Source organism: Salmo trutta, chromosome 10, assembly GCF_901001165.1.
Source record: "Salmo trutta chromosome 10, fSalTru1.1, whole genome shotgun sequence".
Taxonomy (NCBI): Eukaryota; Metazoa; Chordata; class Actinopteri; order Salmoniformes; family Salmonidae; genus Salmo; species Salmo trutta.
In genome coordinates this window covers 6,553,967-6,577,477 of record NC_042966.1, presented here as the reverse complement: position 1 = coordinate 6,577,477, position 23,511 = coordinate 6,553,967, and the positions used below count along the sequence as shown (strand labels likewise).

The following is a 23,511-nucleotide window of genomic DNA, read 5'->3' as shown; positions in this document are numbered from 1 at the left end:
CACTCTAAACAAACACACCCCTGCCACGTCCTGACCAAACTACAATAACAAATAACCCCTTATACTGGTCAGGACGTGACAGTGATTAACTTGAACTAGTGGTTTTTCGTTTTTACTTATAGCCTAGAGTAACATAAACTAATGAAAACGCTAATATGTTCTTTGAAATAATAACTTTTTAGATTTCTAATGTTACCAAAGACCGTTATAAGCACAACCAAATTATTATTCTTCCGATAGCATATATGAAATGCATTTATTAGACTGAAGATATGTTGATGCGTCATTGGCTGTAAATGTCGAAAATTGCCTATAGGTCTACATTTATCTCTAGGACTTTGTAAAATCATACAAAACATATCCTTGACTCTATCTAAACAAATACCTATTGTTGTTATATTTTTACATGGATACAGTGTCTTGTGAAAGTATTCACCCCCCTTGGCATTTTTCCTATTTTGTTGCCTTACAACCTGGAATTAAAATCAATTTTTGGGGGGGGTTTGTATCATTTGATTTAGACAACATGCCTACCACTTTGAAGATGCAACGTTTTATTTTTTTGTGAAACAAACAAAAAATAATACAAAATAGCCTAAAACTTGAACGTGCATAACTATTTACCCCCTCAAAGTCAATACTTTGTAGAGCCACCTTTTGCAGCAATTACAGCTGCAAGTCTCTTGTGGTATGTCTCTATAAGCTTGGCACATCTAGCCATTGAGATTTTTACCCATTCTTCAAGGCAAAACTGCTCCAGCTTCTTCAAGTTGGATGGGTTCCGCTGGTGTAGAGCAATCTTTAAGTCATACCACAGATTCTCAAGAATGCACTCTGGAAGAAGAATGCACTCTGGTCAGATGAGACTAAAATGTAGCTTTTTGGCCATCAAGGAAAACACTGTCTGGCGCAAACCCAACACCTCGCATCACCCCGAGAACACCATCTCCACAGTGGAGCATGGTGGTGGCAGCATCATGCTGTGGGGATGTTTTTCATTGGCAGGGACTGGGAAACTGGTCAGAATTGAAGGAATGTTGGATGGCGCTAAATACAGGGAAATTCTTGAGGGAAACCTGTTTCAGTCTTCCAGAGATTTGAGACTAGGACGGAGGTTCACCTTCCATTAGGACAATGACCCTAAGTATACTGCTAAAGCAACACTCGAGTGGTTTAAGGGGAAGCATTTAAATGTCTCAAAGGTGTGGATCCATCTGTCTGTTCCTTTAGATAGGCGAGGCAATTGTTTCGCTGCTGTGTCCAAGTCCCCCAAACTCCATGGTTTGTAATCATAGTATGGTTGTCCCGTACCGGATGTCTTTATCACCAGAGGGTAAGTTCCCACAGGACGGTCATCTTCATTCACTTGGCTGTGTCTTCATCCATTCAGTCCGTTTCATCTCTAGTCTCTGTGATGTTCGGGGCTGTATGTTTTAAATTCACCCTGTAATAGTGCTACCTCACTTTGCACCATGTTTGATAAGCACCTTAGTTCTGCCCTCGAGCGATCCAGCTGTTGCTGCAAACTCTGTGAACTGGCAGCACGTGCATGAGAGTCCTTCAGACTATCGGGAAACTACGCCTCCTACTTCAATTTCAACTCCACTTTCATGCTCTTTCAATTGTTCACGTTGTCTCTCCTCTCTTCTTTTCTTCCCACTGTCTTATGTATTGTTCAATTCTTGCTCTTTCTTCACTTTCTGCTCTCTCGTCTTATCTCCTCTTCTCTTCCTTTGTTAATTTGCTTCCACTTATCCTTTTGTCTCTGTCTTCATCATCGCAATGTCATCTGATTTTGTCAACTGCTTTACCCATTTCTCTCTGCACCTTCTTTCCTTGAGCTGCCATGAGGTCCTTTGCCGTGGTAACTCTAGGGTAGAGAGGCGTTGAGTGTGTCCTGGCATCATTTCATATATCCCCTAGTTCTTGATACATTCTCCCGGTGGTGGGGACGAGACCAAGCGCCTTTAGCTACTAGTTCGTTCGTGAGTAGTGGATAAATTCCTTCAAATTTATCTCTGCAGTAGGGAGGGGGTGGTGGAGCATATGGTTGAGCGCTGCATTCTAGTGTGAACTTCTCTGCCTTGAAAGAGCCAGGGTCTTTAATCTGTGTCATTTCCTTTTTCAAACAGGTAGCTTTCTGTTGAGTCCAGAATAGGTTACCCTCAGTTATTAATATCGACAAAGCAGTCAGAGAAAACAGGGTGGATTTTTTATTTTCCTTGGTCTCATTTTCCTGCCAGAGGTCTGGACAACAGGCCCTCCGATTTGACACACTGAACTCTATCTGAGAAGTAGTTGGTGAACCAGGCAAGGCAGTCATTTGAGAAACCAAGACTGTTGAGTCCGCCAATAAGAATACGGTGATTGACAGAGTCAAAACACTTGGCCAGGTCGATGAAGATGGCTGCACAGTACTGTCTTTTATCGATGGCGGTTATGATATCGTTTAGTACCTTGAGCGTGGCTGAGGTGCACCCATGACCAGCTCGGAAACCGGATTGCACAGCGGAGAAGGTACGGTGGGATTCAAAATGGTCAGTGATCTGTTTGTTAACTTGGCTTTCGAAGACTTTAGAAAGACAGGGCAGGATGGATATAGGTCTGTAACAGTTTGGATCTAGAGTGTCACCACCTTTGAAGAGGGGGATGACCGCGGCAGCTTTCCAATCTTTGGGAATCTCGAACAATACGAAAGAGAGGTTGAACAGACTAGTAATAGGGGTTACAACAATGGCGGCGGATAATGTCAGAAAGAGAGGGTCCAGATTGTCTAGCCCAGCTGATTTGTACTGGTCCAGGTTTTGCAGCTCTTTCAGAACATCTGCTCTCTGGATTTGGGTGAAGGAGTAGCTGGGGCAGCTTGGGCAAGTAGCTGCGGGGGGTGCAGAGCTGTTGGCCAGGGTTGGGGTGGCCAGGAGGAAAGCATGGCCAGCCGTTGAGAAATGCTTATTGAAATTCTCGATTATTGTGGATTTATCGGTTGTGACAGTGTTTCCTAGCCTCAGTGCAGTGGGCAGCTGGGAGGAGGTGCTCTTATTCTCCATGGACTTTACAGTGTCCCAAACCTTTTTGGAGTTAGAGCTACAGTATGCACATTTCTGTTGGAAAAAACTAGCCTTTGCTTTCCTAACTGACTGTGTGTATTGGTTCCTGACTTCCCTGAAAAGTTGCATATCGCAGGGACTATTCGATGCTAGTGCAGTACGCCACAGGATGTGTTTGGGCTGGTCGAGGGCAGTTTGGAGTGAACCAAGGGCTATATCTGTTCTTAGTTCTACATTTTTTGAAAGGTGCATGCTTATTTCAGATGGTGAAGAAATTACATTTAAAGAACAACCAGGCATCCTCTACTGATGGGATGAGGTCAATATCCTTCCAGGATACAGGTCGCAGGATACAGGTCGCCAGGTCGCAGAAGTGTTTTAGGGAGCGTTCGACAGTGAAGAGGGGTGGTTGTTTGACCGCGGACCCATAACAGATGCAGGCAATGAGGCAGTGATCGCTGAGATCCTGATTGAAAACAGCAGAGGTGTATTTGGAGGGCAAGTTGGTCAGGATAATATCTATGAGGGTGCCCATGTTTACAGATTTAGGGTTGTACCTGGTGGGTTCCTTGATAATGTGTGTGAGATTGAGGGCATCTAGCTTAGATTGTAGGACGGCCGGGGTGTTAAAACCTCTCTGGGCTAGGTGGGACGTTAGCGTCCCACTCTATTCAACAGCCAGTGGAATCGCGTGGCGCGAAATACAAATACCTCAAAAATGCTATAACTTCAATATCTCAAACATATGACTATTTTACACCATTTTAAAGACAAGACTCTCGTTAACCTGTCTGGGCGAGACCCTAGTCAACAGCCAGTGGAATCGCGTGACGCAAAATATAAATACCTCAAAAATGCTATAACTTCAATTTCTCAAACATATGACTATTTTACACCATTTTAAAGACAAGACTCTCGTTAATCTAACCACATTTTCCGATTTCAAAAAGGCATTACAGCGAATGCAAAATATTAGATTATGTCAGGAGAGTACCCTGCCAAAAATAATCACACAGCCATTTTCAAAGCAAGCATATATGTCACAAAAACCAAAACCACAGCTAAATGCAGCACTAACCTTTGATGATCTTCATCAGATGACACTCCTAGGACATTATGTTATACAATTCATGCATGTTTTGTTCAATCAAGTTCATATTTATATCTTAAACCAGGTTTTTACATTAATAAATCTATTTATAGTTTATTCTTCACAGAACAAAAACAACTACATTGACTTTCAAGGAGTTATACTTTCAGACAGAATTATCCAACTTTCCTGTGACATACTGTCCTCTTAACATCTCAAATCAAATCATATTGGTCACATAAACGTGTTTAGCAGATGTTATTGCGGGTGTAGCGAAATGCTTGTGCTTCTAGCTCTGACAGTGCAGTAATACCTAACAAGTATACAATATATACCCAATACACACAAATCTAGTAAAGGAATGGAATTAAGATGAATTAATTTGTCCATTAAAATAACATCAAATTGATCAAGTCCTCAACTGGCACCTTCATTAAATAGTACCCGCAAACACCAGTCTCAACGTCAACAGTGAAGAGGCGACTCCGGGATGCTGGCCTTCTAGGCAGAGTTGCAAAGAAAAAGCCATATCTTAGACTGGCCAATAAAAATTAAATATTAAGATGGGCAAAATAACACAGACACTGGACAGAGGAACTCTGCCTGTTGCCAGTTTGGGGAAGGCCCTTTCCTGTTTCAGCATGACAATGCCCCCATGCACAAAGCGAGGGCAATACAGAAATGGTTTATCGAGATCGGTGTGGAAGAATTTGCACAGAGCCCTGACCTCAACCCCATTGAACATCTTTGGGATGAAATGGAACGCAGACTGCAAACCAGGCCTACTCGCACAGCATCAGTCCCTGACCTCACTAATGCTCTGGTGGATGGAAGCAAGCCCATCCAGCAATGTTTCAACATTTAGTGGAAAGCCTTCCCAGAAGAGTGGAGGCTGTTATAGCAGCAAAAGGGCTGCCAACTCCACATTAATGCCCACGATTTTTAAATGAGATGTTTGACGAGCAAGTTTCCACATACTTTTGGTCATGTAGTGTATATATCTGTACACATATGTATGTATGTATGTATGTATGTATGTATGTATGTATGTATGTATGTATGTATGTATGTATGTATGTATGTATGTATGTATGTGTGTATGTGTGTATGTATGTATGTATGTATGTATGTATGTATGTATGTATGTGTGTATATGTGTATATATGTATATTAAGTGTGTACAGATATATATGTACAGATATATACACTACATGACCAAAAGTATGTGGAAACCTGCTCGTCAAACATCTCATTTAAAAATCGTATTCAGGTTTTTCCCAGTTTTCATATTTCAGGTTTTTACACTTTTCATGATTTACAATTTCAGATTACTTTATACAGTTAGTTAGTTATAAAAATCTTAGCTGTTTCAATTTAAAATTAGTTACCCTGCTGACACATTTGTTACAATGTAATTGTAATGTCCTGTACACATTCATTAGATTGTATCAGCTACCATCTTTTTAAGTTTGAAATATATTCGTTTTTTCAATGTGGTTTATATCAGGTTCCTCAACCATAATTAAATAATGACCCAGAAGACAGCTGTCAATTATTTTATAAATGAAAGAAAAATAACACCCAATATCTTACCCCTTCCCAGGTTTCTGATTCATTCAGCATCAGGCATCATCTACACCCAGCCGTGGGCCAGCCTGGACGCGGAGGTGAAGTCCAAGTATAATTTCTATGTCAAAGCCGAGGACGCAGAGGGCAAGTACAGCCTGGCCGAGGTATTTGTGACCGTGCTGGACCTCAACGATCACCCGCCAGAGTTCAATGAGAACTTCCTGGAGAAGACCATGATCATAGGAGCGCTGGTGAAGATAGAGGTTTGTGTCGCAATCTAACTTCCAGTTTTGAGACGATTCATCTTTGCCATACCCCAAAGGTTGATTTGTTTGCAGCAATTACAAGAACAAGTCCAAAGCCATGCTTTCATGCATTTCTGTGGACAATAATAATATCATTATTTTACATAGCACTTTTCATTATATTGAGAATCTCTAAGACACTAATGCAAAACAAAAACAAATGTAGGCTTCTGGCAGGTCTAGGCGATGGTCTTCCACAGCTGGTCAGGTGTTGAGGCAGTTCAGAAAGGCAGTAGCTTGAGAAAAGGGAGAATTGATGGTACAGGGAGGGAGAAGCGTCAATCATATAGCGACAGGCCCAGGGGCCTCATCCATAACCATTGCATAAATTTAACGCTAAATATCTACATGCGCCATTTCAGAAAAACATATTGAGGCTTATAAAGGCATGTTTTCCATTATATATCAGATCTGTCGTGAAACTATGCACGTGTGAATGAGCATTATAACTCCCATCATTCACCTTTTATGGTTACAATAACTTCCTTATTTGCTGTACACTTTGGAAGCATTGGAATTAGGCCAAGACAGTATCTAAGGAAATAGTAATGCATGGTGAACGTGATCAAATGTCTTTGAAGGGCTTGTCAGAATGTTTTCCTTTGTAGTGACATTTGCTGTATCTAAACGTTTCTGAAAGATAAAAACAATTGCACATTGTTGTGGACCTGTAAACAGATTTGAATTCCATAATGTTTTGCATTTACTTTTTCCCGACCCTAAATAGGCTATGCTGCACTCCCCGTGAATTCTGAAACATTGTCTACTCAGAATTTTTTTTTAAACAACAGTAGACCTACTTAAAGTGGTAGCCTACACACTTCAACTGTCTGTTTACCTGTTAAACTGTACTGCATGTTATAAACTGGGCTCCCTTTTGAATGCAAAAAACCTGAAATTATAATATCTAATAGGCACAATGAGAGATGCGCATGGTAATTCTACCAGCTCTCAAAGACTCACATCAGAATTAGACAATCATCCATGTTTCTCAAATGTCAAATTTCGAAGTATTGAAGGTTAAGATTAGGCGTTAACTGAGAATTGTTAAGGTTAGGTTTAAGTTCAGGCATTAACTCCAATTTCTTAACTTTAGGCATTAGCTCTGAATGGTTAAGGTAAGTGTTAAGGTTTGGGCTTAAAACAAACATTTCCAATAAAGTATATCGCTGGATTCAAAATTGCAACTTTGGAATCAGAGGCAGATGCTTATGCCCATCCATCATCCCTGTCCAAAACACCCTAGCAAAACTGAAACCTACTTGATGACTACAGTGCTCACTGTTGCCCCTAGTGGCCGTCTTTCACATCATCTCCCGACGTCTTAAGAAATGGATGGACGTCGAATACTGACTTGTATTGTGGGTGACTTGACTGGGTAATTTGTTGTATGGCTACTTCGGGAATATGAACCCATCGTGGCCAGAAAAGGTGAGGAATCTAATACCTCAAGCACTAGACACTGTGCGTACACATGGTCTAAAGTTTGCTGGAGTATAAGCACATTCTCAGGTCAAGTTCAGTTTGTATGAATTCCAACTTATGCGTGAAAACTTGCGCTCGCATATTTAGGGGTGTACAGTGGCTTGCGAAAGTATTAACGCCGCTTGGCATTTTTCCTGTTTTGTTGCCTTACAACCTGGAATTAAACATTTTCGGGGTTTGTATCATTTTATTTACACAACATGTCTACCATTTTGAAGATGCAAAATATGTTTTATTGTGAAATAAACAAGAAATAAGACCAAAAAACTGCATAACTATTCACCACTGCAAAGTCAATACTTTGTAGAGCCACCTTTTGCAGCAATTACAGCTGCAAGTCTCTTGGGGTATGTGTCTATAAGCTTGGCACATCTAGCCACTGGGATTTTTGCCCATTCTTCAAGGAAAAACTGCTCCAGCTTCTTCAAGTTGGATGGGTTCCGCTGGTGTACAGATTCTCAATTGGATTGAGGTCTGGGCTTTGACTAGGCCATTCCAAGACATTTACATGTTTCCCCTTAAACCACTTGAGTGTTGCTTTAGCAGTATGCCTAGGGTTATTGCCCTGCTGGAAGGTGAACCTCCGTCCCAGTCTCAAATCTCTCGAAGACTGAAACAGGTTTCCACAAGAATTTCCCTTTATTTAGCGCGATCCACTGTTCCTTCAATTCTGACCAGTCTCCCAGTCCCTGCCGATGAAAAACATCCCCACAGCATGATGCTGTCACCACCATGCTTTACTGTGGGGATGGTGTCTCGGGGTGATGAGAGGTGTTGAGTTTGCACCAGACATAGAGTTTTCCTTGATGGCCAAAAAGCTCAAATTTAGTCTCAACTCACCAGAGTACCTTCTTCTATATGTTTGGGGAGTCTCCCACACCAAACATGTTTGCTTATTTTTTTCTTTAACGTCTCTGGGGTATGTGGGACGCTGCGGGACACACTCGCCAACAGCCAGTGAAATGGCAGGGAGCCAAATTCAAAACAACAAAAATCTCATAATTCAAATTTCTCAAACATACAACTATTATATCCCATTTTAAAGATACACTTCTCGTTAATCCAACCACAGTGTCCGATTTCAGAAAGGTTTTACAACGAAAGCATAACATTAGATTATGTTAGGACAGCGCCTAGACAAGAAAAAACCCAGCCATTTTCCAAGCAAGGAGAGGCGTAACAAAAACCAGAAATACAGCTAAAATTAATCACTAACCTTTGATGATCTTCATCAGACGGCACTCATAGGACTTCATGTTACACAATACATGTATGTTTTACTCGATAAAGTTCATATTTATATCCAAAAACCCCATTTTACATTGCCGTGTAATGTTCAGAAATGTTTTGCCTCCCAAAACTTCCGGTGAATGAGCACATCGATTTACAGAAATACTCATCATAAACGTTGATAAAATATACAACTGTTATTCAAAGAATTATAGATACACTTCTCCTTAATGCAACCACTGTGTCAGATTTCCAAAAAGTTTTACGGCGAAAGCAAACTTTGCAATAATCTGAGTACAGAGCTCAGACACCAAAAGAAGCCAAACATATACCCACCATTTTGGAGTCAACAGAAGTCATAAATAACATTATAAATATTCACTTACCTTTGATGATCTTCATCAGAATGCACTCCCAGGAATCCCAGTTCCACAATAAATGTTTGTTTTGTTTCGATAAAGTCCATATTTATATTGAAATACATACTTTTTGTTCGCGCATTCAGTCCAGCATTCCAAATGCACTGTGCTTGCGCAGGAAGTTCAGACAAAAAGTCAAAAAAGTTATATTACATTTCTTAGAAACATGTCAAACGACGTATAGCATTAATCTTTAGCATGTTTTTATCATAAATCTTCAATAATATTCCAACCGGACAATTCCATTGTCTTCAGAAATGAAAAGGAACAGACCTAACTCTCATGGGCGCGTGCCTGTCTGAGCTCATGTCATTTTCTCAGTCATCTGATTCCAATGGCTCTTATTCTCTCACCATTCACGGTAGAAGCATGAAACAACATTCTAAAGACTGTTGACATCTAGTGGAAGCCTTAGGAAGTGCAAAATGACCCCACAGACACTGTATACTGGATAGGCAATCACTTGAAAAACTACAAACCTCAGAATTCCCACTTCCTGGTTAGATTTCTTCTCAGGGTTTTGCCTGCCATATGAGTTCTGTTATACTCACAGACATCATTCAAACAGTTTTCGAAACTTCAGAGTGTTTCCTATCCAAATACACTAATAATATGCATATCCTACCTTTGGGCCTGAGTAGCAGGCAGTTTACTACGGGCACACTTTTCATCCGTACGTCAAAATACTTTTCCCTACCCCGATGAAGTTAAGCAATGGCTTTTTCCTGGCCACACTTCGATAAATCCCAGCTATGTGGAGTGTATGGCTTAAAGTGGTCCTATGGACAGATGCTCCAATCTCCACTGTGGAGCTTTGCAGCTCCTTCAGGATTATCTTTGGTCTCTTAATTGCCTGTCTGATTAATGCCCTCGTTGCCTGGTCCGTGAGTTTTGGTGGGTGGCCCTCTCTTGGCAGGTCTGTTGTGGTGCCATATTCTTTCCATTTTTTAATAATGGATTTAATGGTGTTCTGTGGGATGTTCAATGTTTCGGATATCTTTTTATAACCCAACCCTGATCTGTACTTCTCCACATCTTTGTCCCTTACCTGTTTGGAGAGTTCCTTGGTCTTCATGGTGCCGCTTGCTTGTTGGTGCCCCTTGCTTAGTGGTGTTGCAGACTCTGGGGCCTTTCAGAACAGGTGTATTCACTTGAAGTTCGAAGTTTACATAAACTTAGGTTGGAGTCATTAAAACTTGTTTTTCAACCACTCCACAAATGTCTTGTTAACCTGTTGAGGACAGACGTTCCGCTAGCGAAACCCCGTTCCGCCTGCGGAACCCCTAGCCAACAGCCAATGGCATCGCACGGCGCTAAATACAAAACCAACTAAAATACCACAATTCAATTTTCTCAAACAATCAACTATTTTACACCATTTTAAAGATAAGACTCTGGTTAATCTAACCACATTGTCCGATTTCAAAAAGGCTTTACAGCTAAAGCAAAATATTAGATTATGTTAGGAGAGTACATAGACACAAATAATCACACAGCCATTTTCCAAGCAAGCATATATGTCACATAAACCAAAACTAGAGCTAAATGCAGCACTAACCTTTGATGATCTTCATCAGATGACACTCCTAGGACATTATGTTATACAATACATGCATGTTTTGTTCAATCAAGTTCATATTTATATCAAAAAACAGCTTTTTACATTAGCATGCGATGTTCAGAACTAGCATACCCACCGAAAACTTCCGGTGAATTTACAACATTTCTCATGATAAACGTTCACAAAATACATAACAATTATTTTAAGAATTATAGATACAGAACTCCTTTATGCAATCGCTATGTCCGATTTTAAAATAGCTTTTCGGCGAAAGTACATTTTGCAATAGTCTGAGTACATAGCTCGGCCATCACAGGCTAGCTATTTTGACATCCGCCAACTTCGGGGTCACCTAAACTCAGAATTACTATAAGAAAAATTGGATTACCTTTGCGGTTCTTCGTCAGAATGCACTCCCAGGACTTCTACTTCAACAACAAATGTTGGTTTGGTACCAAATAATCCATAGTTATATAATACCTCCGTTTTGTTCGTGCGTTCAGGTCACTATCCGAAGGGTAACGCGCGAGCGTATTTCGTGACAAAAAAGTTCAAAATATTCCATTACCGTACTTAGAAGCATGTCAAACGCTGTTTAAAATCAATTTTTATGCGATTTTTCTCGTAAAATAGCGTTAAAATTCCAACCAGGCAACGTTGTATTCATTCAAACACTGAAAGAAAAACATGCCGATTTCTCGTGACTGCGCATCTCCAGTCTCACTGTCCTCAGGCTGACCACTTACAAACTCTGCTGCTGTACTTTGCCCAGAGACTGCAGACACCCCATTCCACTTTTTGGCAGCTTTAGAGAGCCAATCAAAGCCTTAAAGTGTCACGTTACAGCACAGATGCTGTAATGTCGATAGAGATGCAACAGAAGGACAACAAATTGTCAGACAGGGCACTTCCTGTATGGAATCTTCTCAGGTTTTGGCCTGCCATATTAGTTCTGTTATACTCACAGACACCATTCAAACAGTTTTAGAAACTTTAGAGTGTTTTCTATCCAAATCCACTAATTACATGCTTATTCTAGTTTCTGGGCAGGAGTAGTAACCAGATTAAATCGGGTAAGTTTTTTATCCGGCCGTGAAAATACTACCCCCAAAGAAGTTAACATACTATAGTTTTGGCAAGTCGGTTAGGACATCTACTTGGTACGACACAAGTAATTTTTCCAACAATTGTTAACAGACAGATTATTTCACTTATTATACACTGCATCAAAATTCCAGTGGGTCAGAAGTTTACATAAACCAAGTTGACTGTGTCTTTAAACAGCTTGGAAAATTCCAGAAAATTATGTTGTGGCTTTAGAAGCTTCCGATAAGCTAATTTACATCATTTGAGTCAATTTGAGGTGTACCTGTGGATGCATTTCAAGGCCTACCTTCAAACTCAGTGCCTCTTTGCTTGACATCATGGGAAAATCAAAAGAATTCAGCCAAGACCTCAGAAAATAAATGTAGACCAAAGCAATTTACAAATGCCTGAAGGTACCACGTTCATCTGTTAAAACAATAGTATGCAAGTATAAACACCATGGGACCACGCAGCCGTCACACCGCTCAGGAAAGAGACGCATTCTGTCTCCTAGAGATGAACGTACTTTGGTGTGAAAAGTGCAAATCAATTCCAGTACACCAGCAAAGGACCTTGTGAATATGCTGGAGGAAACAGGTGCAAAATGTTCTATATCCACAGTTAAACGAGTCCTATATCAACGTAACCTGAAAGGCCTCTCAGCAAGGAAGAAGCCCCTGCTCCAAAACCGCCATAAAAAAGCCAGAATACGGTTTGCAACTGTACATGGGGACAAAGATCAACCTTTTTGGAAAAACTTCCTCTGGTCTGATGAAACAAAAATAGAACTGTTTTGCCATATTGACCATCGTTATGTTTGGAGGAAAAAAGGGGCCGCTTGCAAGCCGAAGAACACCATCCCAACCGTGAAGCACGGGGGTGGCAGCATCATGTTGTGGGGGTGCTTTGCTGCAGGAGGGACTGGTGCACTTCACAAAATAGATGGCATCATGTGGAAGGAAAATTACGTGGATATATTGAAGCAACATCTCAAGACATCAGTCAGGAAGTTAAAGCTTGGTTGCAAATGGATCTTCCAAATTGACTATGACCCCAAGCATACTTCCAAAGTTGTGGCAAAATAGCTTAAGGACAACAAAGTCAAGGTATTGGAGTGGCCATCACAAAGCCTTGACCTCAATCCTAAAGAAAATTTGTGGGCAGAACTGAAAAAGTGTGTGCGAGCAAGGAGGCCCACAAACCTGACTCAGTTACACCAGCTCTGTCAGGAGGAATGGGCCAAAAATCACCCAACTTTTTGTGGGAAGCTTGTGGAAGGCTTCCCGAAACATTTAACCCGAATTTCAAGGCAATGTTATCAAATACTAATTAAGTGTATGTAAACTTCTGACCCACTGGGAATGTGATGAAAGAAATAAAAGCTGAAATAAATCACTCTCTACTATTATTCTGCCATTTCACATTTTCTTAATAAAGTGGTGATCCTAACTGACCTAAAACAGGGGATTTTTACTGGGATTAAATGTCAGGAATTGTGAAAAACTGAGTTTTGAAATGTATTTGGCTAAGCTGTATGTAAACTTCCGACTTCAACGGTACGTATATACTGAAATCTTGTGACAGATGATGTGGACTTTATTTAACTAATTATGTGACTTCTGAAGGTAATTGGTTGCACCAGATCTTATTTAAGGGCTTCATAGCAAGGGGGTGAATACATTTGCACGCAACACATTTCCATTAAAAAAAAAAATCATGTTTTAAACAAGTACATATTTTCATTTCACTTCACCTATTTGGACTATTTTGTGTATGTCCATTACATGAAATCCAAATAAAAATCAATTTAAATTACAGGTTGTAATGCAACAAAATAGGAAAGATGCCAAGGGGGATGAATACTTTTGCAAGGCACTGTACCTTTGGGATACTGTTCTGCTGGGGTCCACAAAAATGAAAGCTCTATACACCTCATGCTTGTACCCAGACTTCCTCCTCCAATTGCAGATTTCAAAAAGTGTTCCCACGCCGTATCATCCTCATTTCGCCCCCCATTATCTCCTTCTCCCTCCATGGCCACCGGATATACAAGTGTGGTGGCCTTAATCAACTGTACCTCATCTTGAGGTAAATCCACACTGTATACACGTTTCAACATCAACACCTTCTGAAGGTGATATCCCAGCCATGCTAACAAGGTAACTCCTGCTACCACTAACACTGGCCATGATGCATACTTAAAGATAACACTCATTGGCTCTGTAGTCCAATTCCATGCTGTTACTATAGCATCCTTCACAATTACTACCGCTCCCTCAGTTGCTGTCCCTACAAATCAAATCAAACCTTATTTGTCACATGCGTCGAATACAACAAGTGTAGACTTTACCGTGAAATGCTTACTTACAAGCCCCTGACCAATAGAGCAGTTCAAGAAGAGTTAAGAAAATATTTACCAAGTAGACTAAAATGAAAAGTCATAATAAAAAAGTAACACAATTAGAATAACAATAATGAGGTTATACAGGTGGTACCGGTACCAAGTCAGTGTGCAGTGGTACAGGTTAGTTGAGGTAATTTGTACATGTAGGTGGGGGTGAAGTGACTATGCACAGATAATAAACAGTGAGCAGCAGCAGTGTACAAAAGGGAGGGGGGGTCAATGTAAATTGTTAAAAGGTTTTAAAAACTATTGTAATAAATGCAACAGTTGGACAATGTATGAAGTTACTACAAACGTTTTGAATTAATTATTGGAGTTCAGGTGGGAATACCCAAGAAGTCAAAGATAACTGAACTAAATGACTTTCGCCCCGTAGCATTCACTTCTGTCATCATGAAGTGCTTTGAGAGACTTGTCAAGGATCATAACACCTCCACCTTACCTGCCACCGTAGCCCCACTTCAATTTGCATTCCACCCCAATAGGTCCACAGACGATGCAATCGCCATCACAGTGCCCTATCCCATCTGGACAAGAGGAATAGCTATGTAAGAATGCTGTTCATTGAGTACAGCTCATCATTCAACACCATAGTATTCTCCAAGCTCATCATTAAGCTTGAGGCCCTGGGTCTCAACCCCGCCCTGTGCAATTGGGTCCTGGACTTTCTGAAGGGCCTCCCTACGTGGTGAAGGAAGGAAACAACATCTCCACTTCGCTGATCCTAAACACTGGGGACCCACAAGGATGCATGCTCAGCCCCCTCCTGTACTCCCTGTTCACCCATGACTGATTGGCCATGCACGCCTCCAACTCAATCATCAAGTTTGCAGACGACACATCAGTAGTGGGCTTGATTACCAACAAAGATGAGATAGCCTACAGGGAGGAGGTGAGGGCACTCGGAGTGTGGTGTCAGGAAAACAAACTCTCACTCAATGTCAACAAAACAAAGGAGATGATCGTGGACTTCAGGAAACAGCAGAGGGAGCACCCCCCATCCACATCGACAGGACATCAGTGGAGAAGGTGGAAAGTTTTAAGTTCCTCAGCGTACACATCACGGACAAACTGAAATGGTCCACCCACACAGACAGTGTGGTGAAGAACCTTAGGAGGATGAAGAAATTTGGTGTATCACCTAAAACCCTCACAAACTTTTACAGATGCACAATTGAGAGCATCCTGTCGGGCTGTATCACCGCCTGGAATGGCAACTGCACCTCCCACAGACACAAGGCTCTCCAGAGGATGGTGCGGTCTGCACAATGCATCACCGGGGGCAAATTACATGCCCTCCAGGACACCTACAGCACCCAATGTCACAGGAAGGCCAAAAAGATCATGAAAGACAACAACCACCCGAGCCACTGCCTTTTCACCCCACTACCATCCAGAAGGCGAGGTCGGTACAGGTGCATCAAAGCTGGGACCGAGAGACAGAAGCTGTTTTTCAATCTCAAGGCCATCAGACTGTTAAACAGCCGTCACTAACACAGAGAGGCTGCTGCCTACATACAGACTCAAAATCATTGACCACTTTAATAAATTGATCACTAGTCACTTTAATAATGCCACTTTAATAATGTTTACACATCTTACATTACTCATCTCATATGTATATACTGTATTTTATACCATCTATTGCATCTTGCCTATGCCGCTCGGTCATCGCCCATCCATATATTTGTATGTACATATTCTTATTCCATCCCTTTAAATGTGTGTGTATTAGGTAGTTGTTCTGGAATTGTTAGATTACTTGTTAGATATTACTGCACTGTCGTAACTAGAAGCACGAGCATTTCACTACACTCGCATTAACATCTGCTAACCATGTGACCAATACAATTTGATTTGATTTATTACTTTCAGGTATGTCAAGCTAGCTTACAGAGTATCTATAAATAACTAATTAGCCAGCTAGCTTTGTACCCATGGATTGTGCACCTTCCATTGTTTAGCTAAGTAGCTAACTGGTTGTTGTTTTCCTTTTGTAACCAGAGCAGATGAAAGCAACATTCTCCTCCACAAATGCTGTTTACATTGATATCCATACTGAATGAAACAGTTAGGGACCTCATGGGCACCCTTAAATTTTTCCACTTAACCCTTTGAAATGTACCAACAAACGGGTGTGATCCTTCTATAGTGGTCCCTGCAGCGTACGCTCAAACCGTTGTGATTCGAAAGATTATTTATAATGTCCAGTTTCGATTGACGCTGTTTTTTCACAGAAACAATTTGCACAAACACAGTACTTACAAAGTTTTGTCCTGAATGTGACCAGTTTATTTTTGGATGCAATGTTCAGACATTCACAGAAGAAGTAATAGCATAACACAATCATCCAAACCAGAACATTTTGTTTACATTAGTCCTAGAGCTAACTGAGGCAATTTGACTGGTAAAGTCATGGGTACATTCGCAATGGCTGCCTGGTATTATGATGCAATAATTTCCACTGTAATTTTGCATGTTCTATCAACTGATGCTAGATTGACATGGTCATGTAGAATGTTATTTCAAATGATGCTAACTGATGTGACTCATGCAATGGAATGTGCTTTTTTATGTCAGTTGAGTTGATTGAAGCACTGATTGAATTAGCAACGTGCCTCACCCACCTCAGGATCTGGGCCCGGTTTCAAAAAACAAGATAAATTCCCCCTTAACTTATCCCTTAAAGTTTCCTTATCTTTAAGTCAGTTGTACAAAACATTTGAAGATGAATTTCCCCCTTAAATGAACCTTTTCACGTTTGAGTTCCAAATATCTCTAACGGTCGCCCCAGCGTGACTTGTTTTGTGCACATAATGTCAGAATGCACTCACTGTTCCAATATCGTTACGCAACAGGACAGTTAACACACGCTGCCTGCTAATTATCTATGTTTCAACTTGCCAATTTCCCCCCAAAATTCTTCAAAGTTGTATTTTCTAACAACAGTTTGAATCGAGGTGTGTTCCGCCTCTTCATTTATTCACATAGAAGTAGCCCATTTCACTGTTGCGTACTATTTATGTTAGAGGCTTTATTGAGCCGGACCAACTTCTCTCTTCAAGGAGAGCCCAAGCACTTCCCCAGTGTTTTCGCAGATCAAGAATGCAGACATTTGCACAGTCTTGCATGAACTGGCACATTTTCTGGCTGGCGCTCACATTGCCTTTATTGTTGTTTTCCTTACAAATTATAACTTTGGACATGTGTGCATTCCTATCAAAGTAGGTGCCTTATTTTCTGTTGTTTCTGTGTTGTTGTTTCTACTGTAGCATACAGTATGTATGTATGCAGCATAATGTTTTTACAGTTTTATTCACATGTTTTCAAGTACTGGTGACAAATAATGCCTTCCGATTATTGCATGGATTGTAATGGACACCTATGATGTGTGTAAAATACTTTTTTGAAGGTTGTACTGATTATGATGAGCTAATGCTAAGCTATTTGCCAGCAATGTGTGGCGCCATGTTTGTTGCCATTAGACAATGCATTATGGGTGTCACGTAAACGTCTGTCAGACCAAAGATACCATAATGAGGTGAAGGAAGGGTTCACTCATCTTTCGAGTAAACTTGCGGAAGTAAATGAACCCCCTTCAACATACCTGTTGAACCCCCTTCAACAGACCAAACTCCTCTTGTCTCCTCTTCTTATCTATGTTTGATGTGAAAAAACAAACATGGTGGCGTGCACAAATTACTATCGTCGGATTACCTTAGATTTTTTAGAAAGTGTTTTCAAGAAAGTGATCAAAGGGGAGCTCACACGTGATGTGCTCACACGTGATGTGATGAATTGTAAATAGTAATTGTTATTAGCTAATTGATATTGTGGTTTCTGTCAGCCGAGAGTTAGCTAAATATGACTGCTTGTGTTACGTCAATCATTTCATTTCTATGTCTCTGCCTAGGTTGCCTCATGGCAACCACGCACATCTAAATACATCACAATTTAACTGAACTCAATAGAATACAACACAACACAAAGGAAGTAGATTTGCCTTTGGCCTCAAAAGGAACATATGTGGAAGTCTGTTATGATGGTTTTGCAAACTACTTTGAGAGCATGGGACAATATTTTCATAAATGTGCCAGCACTGTTGAGAAAAACGGTATCTCATATGTCTGGTTTATGTGTAATGTGCCAACAGGCGCAAGATGATGATGCAGAGGGGCCCAACAATGTCATTGAGTACTCCATCATGAAGACAGACCCGGAAAACATCTTCGACATCAACGCAGACACGGGCGAGATCAAGCTCAAGTCCTACATCAAGTCTATGGACATCGTCCAGAACATCACCAAACAGAATGACTGTACTTGGTCTGTGGTGGTCCAGGCCCAAGACAGAGGCTCACCCTCCTTCAGCACCACTACAGTGGTCAAGATAGACATCACAGAGGCGGTAAGAAACAGTGGGTACATCTCCAATGACACCTATTTAATTTTACAGGGATGAAATTAAACTTGGAATATGCACATGTAACTCAGTTTTTGTGTAGATGATGCATTAATGGAGATTTAGATTGAAATGGGAGATTTGCACAAAAGTCTCAAGTTAGGACTTGTCTCTGGCAAACTTTAATGGCTCTGGTCAAAAGTGGTGCATAGTTGCTTTTAGTCAAAAGTAGTGCACCATGGGCCTCCCGAGTGGCGCAGAGGTCTAAGGCACTGCATCGCAGTGCTAGAGCTGTCACTACAGACCCGGGTTCGATCACAGGCTGTGTCACAGCCAGCTGAGACCGGGAGACCCATGAGGCGGTGCACAATTGTCCCAGCATCGTCTGGAGGTTTGACATCGCTCTCTAGTGACTCTTGTGGCGGGCTTACTTCGGTCGCCAGATGTACGGTGTTTCCTCCGACACAATGGTGCGGCTGGCTTCCATGTTAAGCGAGCAGTGTGTCAAGAAACAGTGCGGCTTGGCAGGGCAAAAGTAATGCACTATAGTGGCTGCGCTATAGTGGCTTTGGTCAAGAATCGGGCATAATAGTGATTTTGGTAAAAAAAATAGTGCATGGGAAATGGATAACGTTACGATCTGTAATATTGAAATTGAAACAGCTAGCTAGCTTACTTACAGAACATCTATGCATATATACTTTAGCTATCTGGCTATCAATTTTCGCTAACTGCCAGGTGAAACAATTCAAGGTTGAAATCAATGCGACAGAGGCATTGAGCCATGGGTTTTAGTTTGATCAAATCCCCACTAGTTAGCTATCCCCCTAGCTAGTTGGGAAACACACCACACACAGCTCAAACCGACTTACACGCTCACTATATGCTATAACTATGTAATAACCAGGGCATAGAGATGTTCCTGGTCAGACCACATGCTTAGGAAAAACTCTTGGCCCTAGTGATCACAAATAGTTCAAGCTGCTTAATAGAACATTCCAACTGAACACAGTAATCCAAACCCAAGATATGTTTGTTAGTTTTCTTTAGGTTTCCACCTTGAAACATCCCTAAACTATTCCCTAAATTATCTAAACTCCTCTAAATGCCAATTTTGTATTTTCAGGTCAAATCCAGATTTTTCTCCTACTTCCTGAGCCTCAAGAAGCATCCCGCAGCTGTGTTTGGGATTTGTTTTAGTGTTGTCACCTTCGCTATTGCAATGACTGTCCTCATTTCCACCCTTGTTTACTGCAACACTTTGAAAAAGTCTGGCGTTCAACCTCAGGGCAAGATCGGAAAGATTATACGGAGGCCTGTATAATGCCATAAACAAAGCTTGCCTTGAGATCATCCAGCAGTCTTGGTGTCCCCCCATATCATTACACTAAGACTCGTACTGTTTGTATATTGTCTTGGAAGGACACCTGTATTTGTAGCTGGTCATTGTACCATAACGCATGATTTGTGTCTGTGAAAGAGTACAGGAGCACAATAGAATATTTTGATCACTCATTTGACATGAAATGGAAGTCCATGATAAACATTATGGATGAACTGTAAACTCATAACATTTCATTTGCAATTGTGACACTGCATGGTCTCAGTTAATAATGGGTGCCCCATCTAATCCTTCTGATCTTGTCTCAATCAAAAAAACAGTCAATGGGACAGGAATTATCATTCCAGACAAACTCAGACGCGTATTTTGCAGATCCACGTTTTGCAGACAGATTGTGTTAGCACTGACCAAGCGTTGGTAGGCGTTTTGGGGGATTTGTTATTCTAATGTAGTGTAATGTTTTCACACTGTGTAGCTAGCACACATGTGTGGATTTGGCTGTGGTGGTCTGGCAGTGTAAATGTATTATAATACACTCTGTGTCCCAAATTTCCATAGCCAAATGGCAACACACACAGAACCACGTATGGTAATAACAACTAGGATTTTCCCATGTATACTTGCAGTCTCCCATTTCAGTCCAATGGACATGACTGTGTCTCTCTGTGCTCTTTTACAGACTCAACTCAGGGGCCCTTTGGCATCCTTTTTCGTGCAGAGTAGAGACAAGCCTTTGCACATCTTAGGCATGATCGCTGGTGTCATTGGTCTCATGGTTGTGGGGACAGTCTTCATTTCCACCATCATGTTCATGCGCAACAAAAAGTCCAACAGGATCCTGCCCCACCGCCGCATCCGGAGGCGAAACAAACCACCCGTGACCTTCAAGTTCCCGAACCCTGTAGAGAAACTCCTAATCCAAGAACCAGAGGTCATGGTGGGGGACAACGTCAACTGTAGCAACTGTAACATAGCGAGCGGACACCCTCTGCCTCCAAACCACAACATGAATGTGGTGACTGGACAGCATTGGTCTCCAAACCACAATGTGAGCATGGTGAGTGGACGCCATTGGCCACCACCACCGCCCAATGCCCCTGCCCTTCCCCCACTGCTCCCTGGAGGGAGGCCAGGGGACAGACAGTGGGTGGTACCGACGGTATTGGGCACAGTAGCACAGATCAAGCCTAAGAGGAACAGGAACAGACCAGTTGACAGTGTGAATGCAGCACTGGTGTCTGAGCTCAAAATGAGACTGGACCAGAGGAGGTTGGCAAACTGCTCTTAGGAGAGCGAGAGAGTGAGTGTGTGTCTGCTTGTGAGTATTGGTGAGTGGGAGTCATGATACTCAATGAAAGATATAATTCATACAGCAACTTTCAAAGTGCTTTACATTGTGTGTGTAGAAGTCAACCACCAATGTGTAGAAGTCATCAGCAGTTGTTTTTTTACTGACAAAAACATGTGATCGTCTGTGCATGTGTGTCTTTGGTTCAAAGTCTGTTCAAATCAAAGTTTATTGGTTGCATACACAAACTTGCAAATGCTATCACAGGTGCAGCGAAATGCTCACATTTCTAGCTCCAACAGTGCAGTAATATTTAGTAATACAATAACAATACACACATAATCCAAAATAAAACAAAACCAACAAACAATTAGAAAGCTCATATTATGGACTGGTGAATAGCTGATCCATTCCTTCTGTTCTTAGTAATTTCAGGTTCTTATAGCTTACGTGATGAAGTCATGAACTAGATCTCAGGACAAGGCTGTTATTTGGCTTCTGTCCAAGCTCCTTACAAGAGCTTTTATGACGCTTAATCTGACTAAACGGATCAATGGAGAGAGGTGAACTCGTCTGATCACCTGACAAAGAAGATCAACAAGCCAACTGCTTGGGAGTCAAGCAAAATGCATCTGAACACCTTAAGGCAGGCACGTTTTGGGGTAAACCAATCACATTGCTGATAATTTGTCACATCTGCCATGTAAGGACCCTTGATCAAACATGTCTAATTTCATCTGTTTGTGTGGTGCATCTCTTTCCAATTGGATTCTCATGTATAGCCCCAAGACAAAAAAAGCATATATACCAATAAGGAGTACAGAGGAAATTTGTGGATTTTAAAACCAAACCAAACATATCCCTTGTATGTGCATCCTCTTATATCTTGAGCCAGCCTTTTAAAGCAATAATTGCATATGTCCTTTAACAACTGTCTAGGGGTTAGGGGATCCAATGGGATCCAAGGACCAGGATGGTGGTGTTGCCGAGGAAAAGTTTGGGTGTTTACTGTAAGGTGGCTAAAGGATTAGGTTTAATACCTACTAATCACTCTGGAACAGTGTAATTCACTGCCCTCTCCTGGAGAAGAAAGGGAAGAATCTATTAACCCTTTGACGCATACAATCACACATTTGTGATCATTGTTGATTGGTCCCTGCAGCGTACCATCGTAAATATGTGATTGGAATAGTAACAACAGAATGTAGCTATGATAAAACAAACACGTCTAAACAGCATTGTCTGAAAAGCATCTACACAATGTTTTGTTCTGATGGGAAATAAAGGTCTTCACAACTTTATTTCTCAATTTCACCTTTTATTTTATAAGATAAATACGAATTTCGTCATCCAAACAACACAAGGAACACATCCACAGCCAAACTCATTGCATAAACCAATCTAAATAACATGTTGCCCTGACAATAAAATATACATAAGTTAACGACTTAACAGCTAGATTTGTTTACAATGTACCACATCTCTGGTGAGCACAAGGGAGAAATGTAATATTGTTTAGAAAAGAGATCCCTGTCAGCTAAGCTAAGAGCAGCCATGTTTGTTTGTTTCCAAGCAAAAACTCCCTAATCACAGAATGCCATTCACTATAAGATGCAAATAAACAACGTGAAAGTCAAAGATGGCAGTGCCCATTGCCTGAAAAATATTAACTTAGTTTGGCCACTTTTTGGATATTACAAATCTCCGAAGTACTTGTTACAGTGTACACAAGAACCGGAGCACATGACTTGACAAGTCGTTTACCATTTTTGACTTTATCAAAAAGCAAATAGTATCATCACACCAAATATAAGTCTGCTGCCTAGCTGAACCATAGTTATACAGGGATAAAGCCATTTTAGGGGGTTTTGTGGAGAGGGGGTTAATTTCATTTGTGGGGGGGTTTCAAGTCCATGGGGGGTAGAAATGTGGATTCAACTAGGAATTCCAACTCAGGAACTCATGCCTCTTTCTAGAGCTACGACCTTCCGACTTTATGATTTGACCTCATATTTTTCCTAGTTCCCAGTTGTTTTGAAAGCACCATAAGTCAGTCGAGTGAACTATCCCTTCACCTTGTTTTTTATAGCATCTTTGGTCTAACATATGCTTACGTGACAACCAGAATGCATTGCATAATGTCAACAAACATGGTGCATTCGGGAAGTATTCAGACCCCTTGATTTTTTTTTACATTTTGTTACGTTACAACCTTATTCTAAAATGGATTATATAGATTTACACACAATACCCCATAATGGCAAAGAGAAGACAGGTTTTTAA

The 23,511-nt window shown here is 41.1% G+C and overlaps 1 protein-coding gene across 1 annotated transcript in view; it reads left to right on the top strand.

The window, feature by feature from the left end:
- The window catches only part of LOC115201004 (cadherin-related family member 1), a 122,651-nt gene extending 101,176 nt beyond the window's left edge, over window positions 1-21,475 (top strand). The window contains exons 16-18 of the mRNA XM_029764188.1: window positions 5,741-5,969; window positions 18,350-18,604; window positions 20,620-21,475. Coding sequence (XP_029620048.1) covers window positions 5,741-5,969; window positions 18,350-18,604; window positions 20,620-21,228 — 1,093 coding nt within the window. The 3' untranslated portion in view covers window positions 21,229-21,475. The remainder of the gene's footprint in view (window positions 1-5,740; window positions 5,970-18,349; window positions 18,605-20,619) is intronic.
- Window positions 21,476-23,511: the final 2,036 nt, after the last annotated feature.